Source organism: Pimephales promelas, chromosome 6 (genome assembly GCF_988280905.1).
Source record: "Pimephales promelas chromosome 6, fPimPro1.hap1.1, whole genome shotgun sequence".
Classification (NCBI taxonomy): domain Eukaryota; kingdom Metazoa; phylum Chordata; class Actinopteri; order Cypriniformes; family Leuciscidae; genus Pimephales; species Pimephales promelas.
In genome coordinates, this window is record NC_142774.1 from 25869226 (window position 1) to 25882125 (window position 12900).

The 12900-nt window shown below is 37.8% G+C and overlaps 1 protein-coding gene across 3 annotated transcripts in view; it reads left to right on the forward strand.

The window, feature by feature from the left end:
• The window catches only part of usp53b (ubiquitin specific peptidase 53b), a 57588-nt gene that overhangs the window by 30699 nt on the left and 13989 nt on the right, over positions 1-12900 (forward strand). For all 3 annotated transcript variants that reach the window (XM_089132296.1, XM_039694150.2, XM_089132297.1), the window contains 2 exons: positions 1443-1556; positions 2408-2527. In XM_089132296.1, the coding sequence (XP_088988422.1) occupies positions 1443-1556; positions 2408-2527 (234 nt within the window). The remainder of the gene's footprint in view (positions 1-1442; positions 1557-2407; positions 2528-12900) is intronic.

A 12900-nucleotide genomic window follows, 5' to 3' on the forward strand; every position in this document is an offset into this window, starting at 1 on the left:
TCTCTCTCTCTCTCTCTCCCAGCAGAAGTGTGCAGACGCAGCAGAGATGTAATATAGTTTAGCAGCCCATCTCTACCCAAAGCTGTTTGAGTTGCAGATTGCATTGGTTTATTTGATTACTTGCTTTCTTTGGATGAGATACAGAATCAAATCGTAAAGGTCTTTCTCTGCAAATAAAATCTAAAGCAATATAGATAGATACTATTAAACTGTAGTGCATTATGATACGAATCACATTATATGCCCCTTGCATGTGTTATGACTAAATAAATGTTGTTACTTGCAAATTAGAGGCAGACCGATATATCGGCAGGCCGATATTATCGGCCAATATTTGGCATTTTCCAAACTATCGGTATCGGCAGTTATAATGGCCGACAAATGAATAGTTCAAAAATAAAATAAAACATGCTTGAATCATGTCATGAGTGTTGGAGTTGTATAGTTTGTCCACCAGAGGGCACTCCACACCGTCCCTGTTGGCAACACTCGTTGAGTTGGTCACTATACATACATTGCTTGAATAACAATTAAAAGAACATCCCCATCAGTTCTCTTAACTCAAATAAGCATGACAAAATTTGTGACTATGATGTCCAGTTTTGCTGCTGTTAAATAAGCAGAGAGTGAAGTGGAATTAGCTAGTAATAGTTATGTTATATTGTTACAGTGTAGTTGACTGACTGTCCTTTTAACTTTTGACAATGTGACTGAAGTATTTCTTTAATAGCACGTGACAGTTATAGATAATGCCATTATCATCAGTCTGTTCTGTTGTTGTGACAATAAAAGAAACAAGTTTCGTTTTAAAATGCATTATCATATTATTTTAGTTAAAACTCTATAAATAACTAATGTTAGGGAAATCTGTTAATATTTTGTTGCGCGTTTCTGAAAATAAAAAAAAAACGGCCGATATATCGGATTATCGGATTTTAAAACAAACAAATATTTGTATCGGTATCGGCCTTCAAAATCCTTTATCGGTCGGGCTCTATTGCAAATACTGTATTTTGCAAAAGATTACACCAGCCAACAGTTAAGACCAGTCATCATTTACTACCCATTGTGTCTTTCCAAACTTGTGTTTCTTTCTTATCTGGTTTGTATTTTTTCTGTGGAGCACAAAAGGAAAGGTTTAACAAAATGTTCTCACTGCTCTTTTTGAAAATTATGGTTTTACTTAACAATAACAACACTGCAAATTATTGACATGTGAACACTAAATATAAATGCAAATTTAGAACTTAGAGATCTTACAGTTTTTATTTCTATATTACATTTTTTGGTGTTTTTATTGTTTTGAAACACACTGAACTAAAATTCAAATGTATTTTTTCTACTTAAAAAACAAAACTTTTGCAATGGCAGAGTATTTAAGAAAAAAAGCCCAATTGGATGTAGACTTACCCCTGTGATTTCTCTGTCTTTCTCTGTTGCAGACACTCAGTTGTCAAGCTCTAAGAAACTGGACAGTTTGAGAGATGTGAGTGCAGGTTCCCAACGAACAAATCAGGGATCCCACAAAACACCAATGCAATCATCATCCAATCGTTGTAAGTCATCATCATTACTGTATGCCTGTACAGTATTTTATGCTTCAATGCAATGGTAAAAGGGTTACTCCACCCGAAATTGCAAGTTTTCTCATAATTTACTCACCCTCATGTGTCCCAATTGTATATGACTTTCTTTCTTCAGAAAAATAATCCTTTTTTGTGAGGCCAATAACACAAGTGGATGAGTTCCTTAAAGTTGACGATTCAAAACCCCCGCAGAACAACCTTGACGGTAATCCACACAATCCCAGCTGATGAATCAACATTTCTGAAGCAAAATGATTGGTGGGTGTAAAAATATACTTTTTAAAAACTTTTTTATAATATTTTAAAAAAATATTTTTGACTTTCTTCACTATAAACCATCATTTAACTTAACTGTCCTATGCGGGTGCATGCGGGTTCCCGACACTTCTTACGTGAGCTTCAGAACACGGTTAAATCATTCTTTACAACATGCTGATGTAGCGCTTCATGACACTCTCATGAACCCACATATGACAGCTGGAAGCGATGGTTTATATTTAAAAAAATATTTAAATATTACCACAGTATTTAATATTATCACAATCCTATTGTTTCACTTCAGAAGTCATTGATTAATTAACTGGGGTCGTATGGATTACCATCACATTCACTTTGTCTTCATTTGTGTTCATTTTAAGAAATAAAGTCATACACTGTACATCTGGAATTACATGAGGGTGAGTAATTTGTGAGAAAATTTCCGTATCCCTTTAACTAAAGAAAGAAACAACGTTTGAAGGAATTGCATTATAAAGATAATTTTATGCCAAGAGTAAGAGCTCTTTAGAGTTGTGATCCTTCCAATTTCTGTCTTTTCAAAGTGCTTCCAGAAAGTCCCTGCAAGTTTCGGGAGTCTTCCAGAGATTTTTCTCACCGCGGAGGAGGACAGAGGAGAGAGAGTGAAAGAAGCTACCGAAGATCAGACTCTCTCCAACACAAAGGTATGTTAATAAAAGATACATAGGTAACACTTTACAAAAAGTTTCATTAGTTAATATTAGTTATCTACATTAGTTAACATGAACTAATAATAAACAAAACTTATACAGCATTTATTAATCTTTGGTAATGTTAATTTCAACATTTACCAACAATTTATTAAAATCTTGTTCACATTAGTTAGAGAACTCCAGTCAATTTTAACATTGAGCTCATTTTTGTACATTTGAAGTGCTGTCAGAACAGACAAAAACGACAAAAATTGGTGTTGCCTACACCGTGTTATCGTCTTTTTAAAATTCGCACCCTGTTGACTTCAACGGGGCATGTTCTAAACCTGCTTTTAGCCTCTTAACATCCTTGATTTGTCATTATGAGTGCACAGCCATGAGAGTGGTGTTATTAAGAGTGACCACGGTCAATCTGAGTGCAGTCGATATGAAAGATATTAATTAAAATGATGTTAATTCAGCCAGCGCACATGCCTCTATTTGCTTCCTGTTTTCGGTCGAAGCCCACAGTAGTCAATTGTCGAGTTCACACGAGCGATCATTAGTGAATATCATCTCAAACCCAACACTATGTGGTGTTCTGAGAATATCAGCTCAAATGGATAGTTCATCCGAATCAGATGTTGAACACACAGAGGAGGTTTTTCTAACATGAACAAACAATGAACAGCTTTATTTTTATTAACTAGCATGAACAAAGTTTAACAAATACAGTAACAAATGTATTGTTCATGGTTAGTTAATGTTAGTTAATAGCACTCAGTTCAAAAGGTAAGCGTAACATGACAGATAAAGCAAACAATTAACGGAACTAACTCAACCGGAGAGAAAACAATCTCAAAGATCTCAAAGCAAGAACAAAAGATCTCAAAGCAAAAACCAAAATCTCTCTAGGCAAAACCAAAAAAAATATCTCTCCCTTCCCGCTGTTAGCATGCGTCTAAAGTAGGGTTTCTCCAGGTGTCACACATTGGGCTGATGATGATCCCGCCTCACAGGCAAACCCACTCGTCTCATTACAGGTGATTGACAGGTATTACAGCCAATCAGCGACGGCCTGTTAAAGTGAAAGTAAGAGAGACAGAAGAGAGAAGAGAGAAGAGACTGTATAAACCTCCCAAAGGACGTAACACCCCCACAATTAAGATCAAACTCAACGTTTGATAAAAAAATAACACTAAACATCATATAGAGTAAACAGAGACATCATAACTGAACTCAAACTCTAGAAAGAGTATCAGCAAGAATGTTCTCGGAACCTTTCTTGTGACGAATGTCCAAGTGATAATTCTGCACAAACAAAGCCTAGCGCATCAAGCATTGGTTTGCATTACACATGCGCGACAGAAACACAAGGGGATTGTGATTAGTAAACACAATTGGAAAACTGGAAGAACCCAGATAGACCTCAAAGAACTGTAGAGCCAATAAAAAAGCTAGAGTTTCCTTTTCAATGGTGTAATAATGTGCTTGATGTTGTTGAATTTATGAGAAAAGAAACAAACTGGATGATCCACGCCATCCGTACCCTCCTGAATCAGGACAGCTCCAGCGCCGTCTGCACTCGCGTCAACCTCCAGCTTGAACGCCTGATCAAACTGTGGGGCTGCCAGAACGGGACTGGTACACATCAAAGCCTTGCATTCATCATTCCAGACAAAAGTCTGCTTAGGGCTGAGAAGATTAGTGAGAGGAGTTACTACCGTAGCAAAATTTTTGCAAAAACTTCGTTAGTAACCAATCCCAATACCCAAAAATCGTCTCAACTCTCGCCGTCTAACAGGAACAGGAAACTTAGTAATAGCACCAACTTTCTCATCTACCGGCTTTACTTGCCCATTTCCCACTTGCTTTCCCAAATAGGTCACGGTGGCCTGACCAAACACACACTTGGCAAGGTTAAGTGTTAAAGGTGCACTTTCTAAACATTCAAACACGGTACGCAACAAAGACAAATGCTCTTTTCCAGTCATCAGAAAAGATTACCAAGTCATCCAACAATGCCTTGCAATTTGATACGCCAGCGAGAACAGTTTGAACCAGTCGCTGAAATGTTGCTGGTGCGTTTCGTAACCCGAACGCCATAACATGATATTGTAGAAAGCAATCCGGAGTCACGAACCCAGATTTGTCGGATGCACGTGGGGTTAAAGGTACCTGCGAGTATCCTTTAAGTAAATCGAGCTAACGAATCTAGCAGAACCGATACTGTCGACGCAATTCTCCATTCTAGGAAGCGAATAACAATCAGGCACGGTGACAGCATTGGCTTTTCGGTAATCCGTGCAAAAACGAAATAAACCATCAGGTTTCTTAACGAGAAGACATGGGGAACTCCGCGGACTATGACTGACAAGCTAAACCATTCTCTAACAAATAGTCAGTTTCTGTCTTCATAGCGGCCCTCTTAACCTCGTTAACTCGATAAGGTTGCTGTTTTATTGGTTTTGCATCTCGAACGTCAATATCATGCTGTAACACCCCAGTCTGGGACGGTACATCAGAAAACAGAACGGGAAACGATGTAATGAGAGCAACCACGTCCTGTCTTTGCGCGTTAGGTAGAGAAGATAAATGAAATGACAGATTGGACAGAATAGCAGAGTTTCCCAATTTACTACATTGTTGTGGAGTATTTCTCAATACTAGTCCATCCTCATCCTCCTTCAGGTCACATTCTAAAACAGAAGAAGCTTTAGACGTGATTAAGACAACTGCATTGTCTGGTAACGGTTTAACAGATTCACAATGGTCATGATCACAATATGCTTTGAGCATGTTAATGTGACAAACACGTGTCTTATGCCTTCTGTCGGGAGTTGAAATAACATAGTCTGTATCACTGAGTTTCCTAACTACACTCCAGTGAATCTAGCAGATAATGCAGACCCTGGTATTGGCAGTAATGTTAAGGCTAAAATCATCAGTCATCAGGCTGAAAAGACTGTGCCACAGCGTTTTTGTCAAATCTACCCTTCATCTCTGACTGCGTACTTTTTAAGAAGTTACGCGCAAGATCACACGCACTGTGCAGTTTCTCTCGAAATTGACTAACATAATCAAGGACATTCGTTTTCTTCTCAATTTTACTCTCCATCATTTTATCTTTCAAAACCTTAAGCGGTCCCCGAAGATTATGTCCAAAAACCAACTCTGCGGGACTAAAACCGAGCGATTCTTGCGCACTCTCGCGTACTGCAAACAATGCTAAAGGAATTCCTACATCCCAGTCTTTAGTCGTGTCCATACAGAATTTTCGTAACATGGATTTTAAATTCTGATGAAACCTTTCGATCACACCCTGGCTTTCTGGGTGATAGGCACTAGAAACTCGGTGCTCGATAGACAAAGACTTTAACGTTTGGGTAAACACTCGTGACAAGAAATTTGTACCTTGGTCTGTTTGAACCACTTTCGGAAGTTCAAACGTAGAAAAGAAATTAGTCAAAGTTTTCAGGATAGCAGGAGCCGTAATTTTCCACAATGGAACAGCCTCAGGAAATCTAGTCGCTCTACACATTATAGTACATAGATATTGATTACCTGCTTTCGTTTTCGGTAATGGTCCGACACAGTCAACCAATACCTCTTCAAACGCTTCTCCTATAACCGGGATAGGAGACAGTGGAGTGGGTGAGATAACCTGGTTTGGCTTTCCTGCAATCGGGCAAGTGTGACACGTACAACAAAATTTTGCAACGTCTCGTTTCTACCCAGTCCAAAAAAAAAAAAATGAAGAATACGTTGGTAAGTTTTTGTTACCCCCAAATGTCCCGACAGCAAATGATCATGTGCCAAACGCAACACCTGAGAACGATATTGGATTGGAACTACCACATGATATACCACGTTCCAATCCAAATCCTTCTCAACCTTAGAACACCACTTACGCATTAGTAAACCCTTGTCTGCGAAGTATGCAGTATTCCATTTCTTGGCAGCTTCAGCGCTAACTACAGCTGACAAACACTTTCTCAAAGAGAGATCGTCGTTTTGTGCCATAACGATCTGAGAACGAGTTATGGGTAAATCTAATGACTCCAAACCCTCTAGCCAATTTTCTGACTTTTTCACTTTAGGAGCGTTTACAGAACCCATCTTAGTTTCAGAGGTCTTTTACATCATCCGCTAAAAAGGGTCCCAACAGCGAGTCAGCCAAATCAACTTCGCACACTGTTTTAGCTGACTGAACACGAGTAACTGCACAAGCAGAAAACACTTCAGGATGCAAATTAATGACATCATCAACAATTAGGCAAACACACAGAGCATCAGTCACCTCTGGAGCTGGCAAAACTTTGCCTCCAGCCAAATCGTTTCCCAAGATGAATGTAATTCCTTTTACAGGGAGTGAACTACGAATTCCAACTCGCACGATCCCTGAAACAAGTGTACATTGTAAATGCACCCGATGCAAAGGAACAGACACAACTTGCATTTCGATCCCACGAATAAAAATGTTTGAGCCACAATATGATACATTAGAGAATGGTAACGCATCAGACAGCATAATTGATTGCATGGCACCTGTATCTCGGAGAATAGAGATTTTTCTCTGATCTTCTTCCTTTCCAGACAACGAAACAAATCCTGGCATAACGAAAGGTTCATAATTTGCATCAAAACTCTCAGGACAACATGATGGTTCGAACGGTACAGTCTTCACGAACGCAACACTTTTCGGGTCTCTAGACTGCTGTTTACGCAGCAACACCGGCCAATCAGCAATCAAATGTCCGAGTTTATGACAAGAAAAACCGGCATTGCAGTAACAAAGCCCCACAACTGCACCACAACGGGAGAACGGTCAACAGTGGCAGCGGAACCAACCCGAGGGGAATCTCACTCCCCTCACTCCTCTCAGCCTCTGCAACCATTTGAACCATTCGCGTCCTTCAACCATCTGGTGAAGGACGCGATAGAGCCGGTCCCTCCAGCCGATATGAAGTCAGGGCACTACAGTCCCTACTTCATTGTACCCAAGAAAGGTGGTGGGTTACAACCGATCTCTGACCTGGGCACGCTTTCCCAGTGTTATCCAAGTCTCACTGTATGGGTTATAAAGGAACAACAGTGTCACCACTCTCTGTGTAACCCTCCTCCTATTGTCCTTCCAGGCAAGAAGGTGCAGAGGCTTGGATGGGGCGCTAGATGAGGTGCAGCGACTGTGGCGCTTTAGTAAGGATTCCTATTGGTCAGTCTGACCTACGTTGTAGTGACTGACCGGTAGGGAACGTCTCGGTTACATATGGTAACCCTCGTTCCCTGAGGGAGGGAACAGAGATGTAGGTCCCGTCGCCACATCTACTGCTGCCCGCCGGGGGGCCAGCTTCCCAAGTTTGGCTCCTCAGCAAAAAACTGAAGTGCAATCACACAGCTGCTCGTTTATACCCGCGGTGACAAGGACGCGCAGCTGATGCAAATGATTGCACGCCAATGTGCATTGACTTGTTTTAGATTCACTCGAAGTAAATTGGCTCTCTAGCGAGAATCCTATTGGTCAGTCTGACCTATGTCTCCATTCCCTCCCTCAGGGAACGAATGTTACCATATGTAACCGAGACGTTTTGTATGTTAGATTTTGTATCCAATCATATTTCAGCCATCATGCGTTGCCAGGGTCAAATAAATTTGCCTGGAGGCCTTCACTCAAAAAAATGATGTGTTGGCTTTACTTAACTTTTTCATGTAAACAGGTTCCACCGGTTCCACATAACTTTGTTTTGTTAAACAAACATAATTTGTTCATGTAACTTCAACATCATGGAAGTCATTTTAAGCCATCCAATCAAACTCTGAGCTGAGTGTTAAAGTTAATGAGACAATTAAGTGAATAACTGAGTGATGATTGAGCATTATTGAAGACACCTGATGTTAACAAGCAGAATCACTGAAGGACAAAATCACAAATTGTAAGTCACCGTTATGGAGATCAGTGTTTGCTTTAGTTGGGCTCTTGACCCTTACACTTTTACTTTAATCTTTGTTTGGCTGCTGTTATCGATTTATAACAGGCAAATGAATAAAGAAAACTGTGATCTGTTAGTGTTGGTTGTGTTTTGCCATAACCATGCTGTGATCTGTAAACTCCAAAAATTCATAATTCTGATGGTTAGGATTAACTTGCTAGCAACAGTTTAGTGATTATACAACATATCTGTATTTTCTTATAACAGAAAATATTTAATAAAACTATTCTGATCAAATCACTTAATCTTTATGTAGAAACAGATATCAATAATCAGCCTGTCTATCTTAATCGTGGTGACATTAATTGTCCTTCTTGCCACCAATCACAACTCATTAATGTCTCCCATCATGCATTGCGGTTTGAATAAATTATGATCTGAATTGTCTATGTAATTTACTTTTCCTAATTGAATATTCTACTAGTCACCGTTGTTGAGAAGCATTGACTGAATCTTGAGGTCTGTGTGTGCCTTAAAGAAAAAAAAATTGTAAAAAAAAACATCTCTTGAGAACATTCTGGACATTTATGCAGAATCTCAGTTATACACTAACCAACAGAATAAATTACAGACATAAATTTCAAATGATGAATGTCATTATATGTCCAACCTCATTTTATAATTGTTTATTTTGTTCATCTGGCAGGTATTACTCAGATGCAACAGTAAATTAAAATATAAAGTTAATGATATAAGGGTGAAGAGCCCAACTAAAGCAAACACTGATCTCCATAACGGTGGCTTACAATTTTAGATTTTTTTTCCTTGTGATTCTGCTTTAGGTGTCTTAAGCTCATTATTTATTCATGCAGCAATGCATGATGGGAGCCATGAATGAATTTTGATTGGTGGCACCCAGAATTTTTTTTTGTTTATTGATTTGATCATTTGAATTTCATTGAAAAGGCTAAAATTGTATGTTCTACAAGAGCAGTGCTGGCATGATCCATAAGGTAAATTTAACAATGGTTCATGCAGTTTGACTACAAACCGGAAGTTTGGTGATTCAATCCCCAGTTCCACCTTTTCTTTGTGATCACCTGGCTGTTATAACTCATGTACCGCCAAACATAATCTTAAGTTAATAATATAGGGGTCAAGAGCCCAACTAAAGCAAACACTGATCTCCATAACGGTGACTTACAATTTGTGATTTTCTCCTTCAGTGATTCTGCTTGTTAACATCAGGTGTCTTCAATAATGCTCAATCATCACTCAGTTATTCACTTAATTGTCTCATTAACTTTAACACTCAGCTCAGAGTTTGATTGGATGGCTTAAAATGACTTCCATGATGTTGAAGTTACATGAACAAATTATGTTTGTTTAACAAAACAAAGTTATGTGGAACCGGTGGAACCTGTTTACATGAAAAAGTTAAGTAAAGCCAACACATCATTTTTTTGAGTGTTCCGAATCGACAGTGTGGGCGCCTGTAGCTTAAAATGAATGGCAATGAAACTGTTTCTTTAACCAATCAGATAATCAGTCAGATTTAATCAGCCAATCAGATTTTGTTTTGACTGCAGCGGGGCCATCTAGCAGGCATATAGTAATGTGTGCTTCTGTCGAGCAGGCACTCTCAGCCATAAAGCGAATTAAAACTTATGAAATATGACGAGACGGACACGACATTGTTGGAACTGAAATGCAGTTAGAACCTTTACAATAGTAATTGAAGTCTTTTTGAGGAAAGAAATAAGGATGGATTTTGTGTAAAAAATAATCTGTAGTTTTAGTGAGTACACTCTTAAAATGGATGTGTTAAAAACAACACAACCTGTGTTATATCTTAACACATCTGTGTGTTTAGTTAAGGACAACACATTTTGTGTTACTTTTAACTCAACCAGTGTGTTATTGTTCTTAACACAGGGAGTGTGATTTCACTAAGTTTGCACTTTGAATTAGATTAAAATGTAGCAACTGACAAAATATTGTGTGTAAATAAGTTTTATTTACACTGGTGCACTCTTATAAAATGATTTTGTAAATAACACAACCTGTAAAAAGAGATGTCAAAAATGACACATGCTGTGTAGATTTTAACACATAAAGTGTGTGTGCTTAGGGACAACACATTTTGTGTAGATTTTAACACATGCTGTGTAGATTTTAACACATGTAGTGTGTGTGCTCAGGGACAACACATTTTGTGTAGATTTTAACACATGTTGTGTAGATTTTAACACGTTTTGTAGATTTTAACACATTTAGTGTGTTTGCTCAGGGACAACACATGTTGTGTCAAATTTAACACACAACCTGTGTCGTTTCTTTACACATCTCTGTGTTTATAAGGATTACACATTTTGTGTTACATTTAACACAACTAATGTGTTAGACAGCAGCAGTGTGTTGTTGAAACCTTTTACACACTAATGTGTTATAGTAACACAACTTGTGTCAGATATGCGTCACATGTGACTGTAGTCGGAGAGTATTTGCCAGAGTTACTTCCCGTGTGCTTACAAAAGTGTTTGGATGAACACTGACACGTATTGGTAACTTGTGTTTATGTAGTCCAGTGATGTTTAATAGAGTTTGTTTGAACATTTGGATGTTTTAAACATCATTAATCTACATAGACAAGCTCTTATTGAGAATTAACAGAGGTTTGATGTTTCATTTCAGTTTTATTTCAAGTCACCATAATCGTGATTAATGGCTCCTTTATTTGGGCTCTTGACCCTTTACTCTTGTTTTAGTGTTTCTCTGCCTGCTGTAACTGTATTTTAATAAAATACATCTGTTATGGTGATAGAAAATATGATCAGATGGTTCTTGATGATGTCATAATCAGCAAGTTATGATCAAGTTTTTGAGTATATGGATGGATTGCTTTATTTTAATGATTTATTGTTAGTTCTGAAAGTTTTGTGAAACTACATCCAGCAATCAAAAAGTGCAGAATGACAAAAAATTTTTAAAGCTACGGCAGAATCCAGTCAAACACAGATATCAAGAATCAGCGTATGGATCTCAACAATGGTGACAAACGAAAAATTCAGGCCGCAATGCATGCTGGGACTTATGGATGAGCTTCATACTAGAGACATGAAGCTTTGCCACCATTGTTGAGAGTCATATGCTGATTCTTGATGTCTGTATTTGACTAGTTTCTGCTGCAGCTTTAAACTTTCTCTAAACATATTTTTTTAAAGAATTATAGCATAAGGTAGCATACACCATAATATCATTTAAACACTGAGTATCTGTAATCGAATATAAGTGATCAAATATAAGTTATCTCTGAAACATTAAACTTCTCTTGCTATGTTAAAAAACATCATGTTGAAAAAAGATCATTTAATGATCTTTTTCCTCAAGATAATTTCAACTGTTTCAGATGTGCAAAATAAATACACAAAAAACAGCAAACAGAGAAACGAATGGTAAAGAGTGAAGGGTCAAGAGCCTAAATAAAGCTGCCACTAATCACGATTCTGGTGACATCAAAACAAACATTCAATGAATCGTCAACACAAAACCTGGTAATTCTCAATAAGTGTTTCTGTAGACGTCTGACAGAAATAAATTGTTTGTTATAATAAATTAGTTATTAATAACAAGTGAAATCAGCATTTGAAAAAAACATTGAAACCGAGGCATGATGTGATTGGCTGCCAAAAACACTCATTAATCGGAAGTTTTTTTTATGAATTAAGATTGTATTTATTTATTGTAATGTATTGTTTCATTTATTTTAGAGCTTGTTATGGGATACCATATAAAAATATACTACCTCTAATTAGGTTCTTAAACACAAACTTCCCTCCACCCATTAAAATTCTATCGAGTTACATTTTAACACACATTGTGTGTTAAAAACTACACAACTTGTGTCAAAATACCATCAACACATGATGTGTGTTGTTTTTTAACACATCTCTTTTTAGAGTGTATAATGCTTTTTTCCCCGTGGTGAATATGATTTTCTTCTTAATTTTTCGTATAAATTTATGATCGAAACTTAATTTTTTTCAAACAGTCATACTATTGTAACGTCTGAATAGGGGCTATTGTAACCCTTAAACGACAAGATAAGGGAGGCTCCGTTTCTGAACTTATAATCGGATTCGGAACACAAGAACCACTATACAAACGCACCTGCTGGACTCACACATTCGTTTCTCTCTACCGGCCTTTCCCGAACTCACCGCATTAACCCAATAACTGCCGATGCAAAATAAAAACAACTATTATAGGCCTCGTTTACACTGCAGGTCTTGATGCCCAATTCTGATTTGTTACCTATATCCGATTTTTTTAACTGTCTGATTACACGTTCTTTAAATTGTGACCCATATCCGATTCATGTGTTTACACTTGCCATATAGGCTAGTATCTGAAACATATCGCGCATTCCTGTAGCCTACTTACACAACACTGACA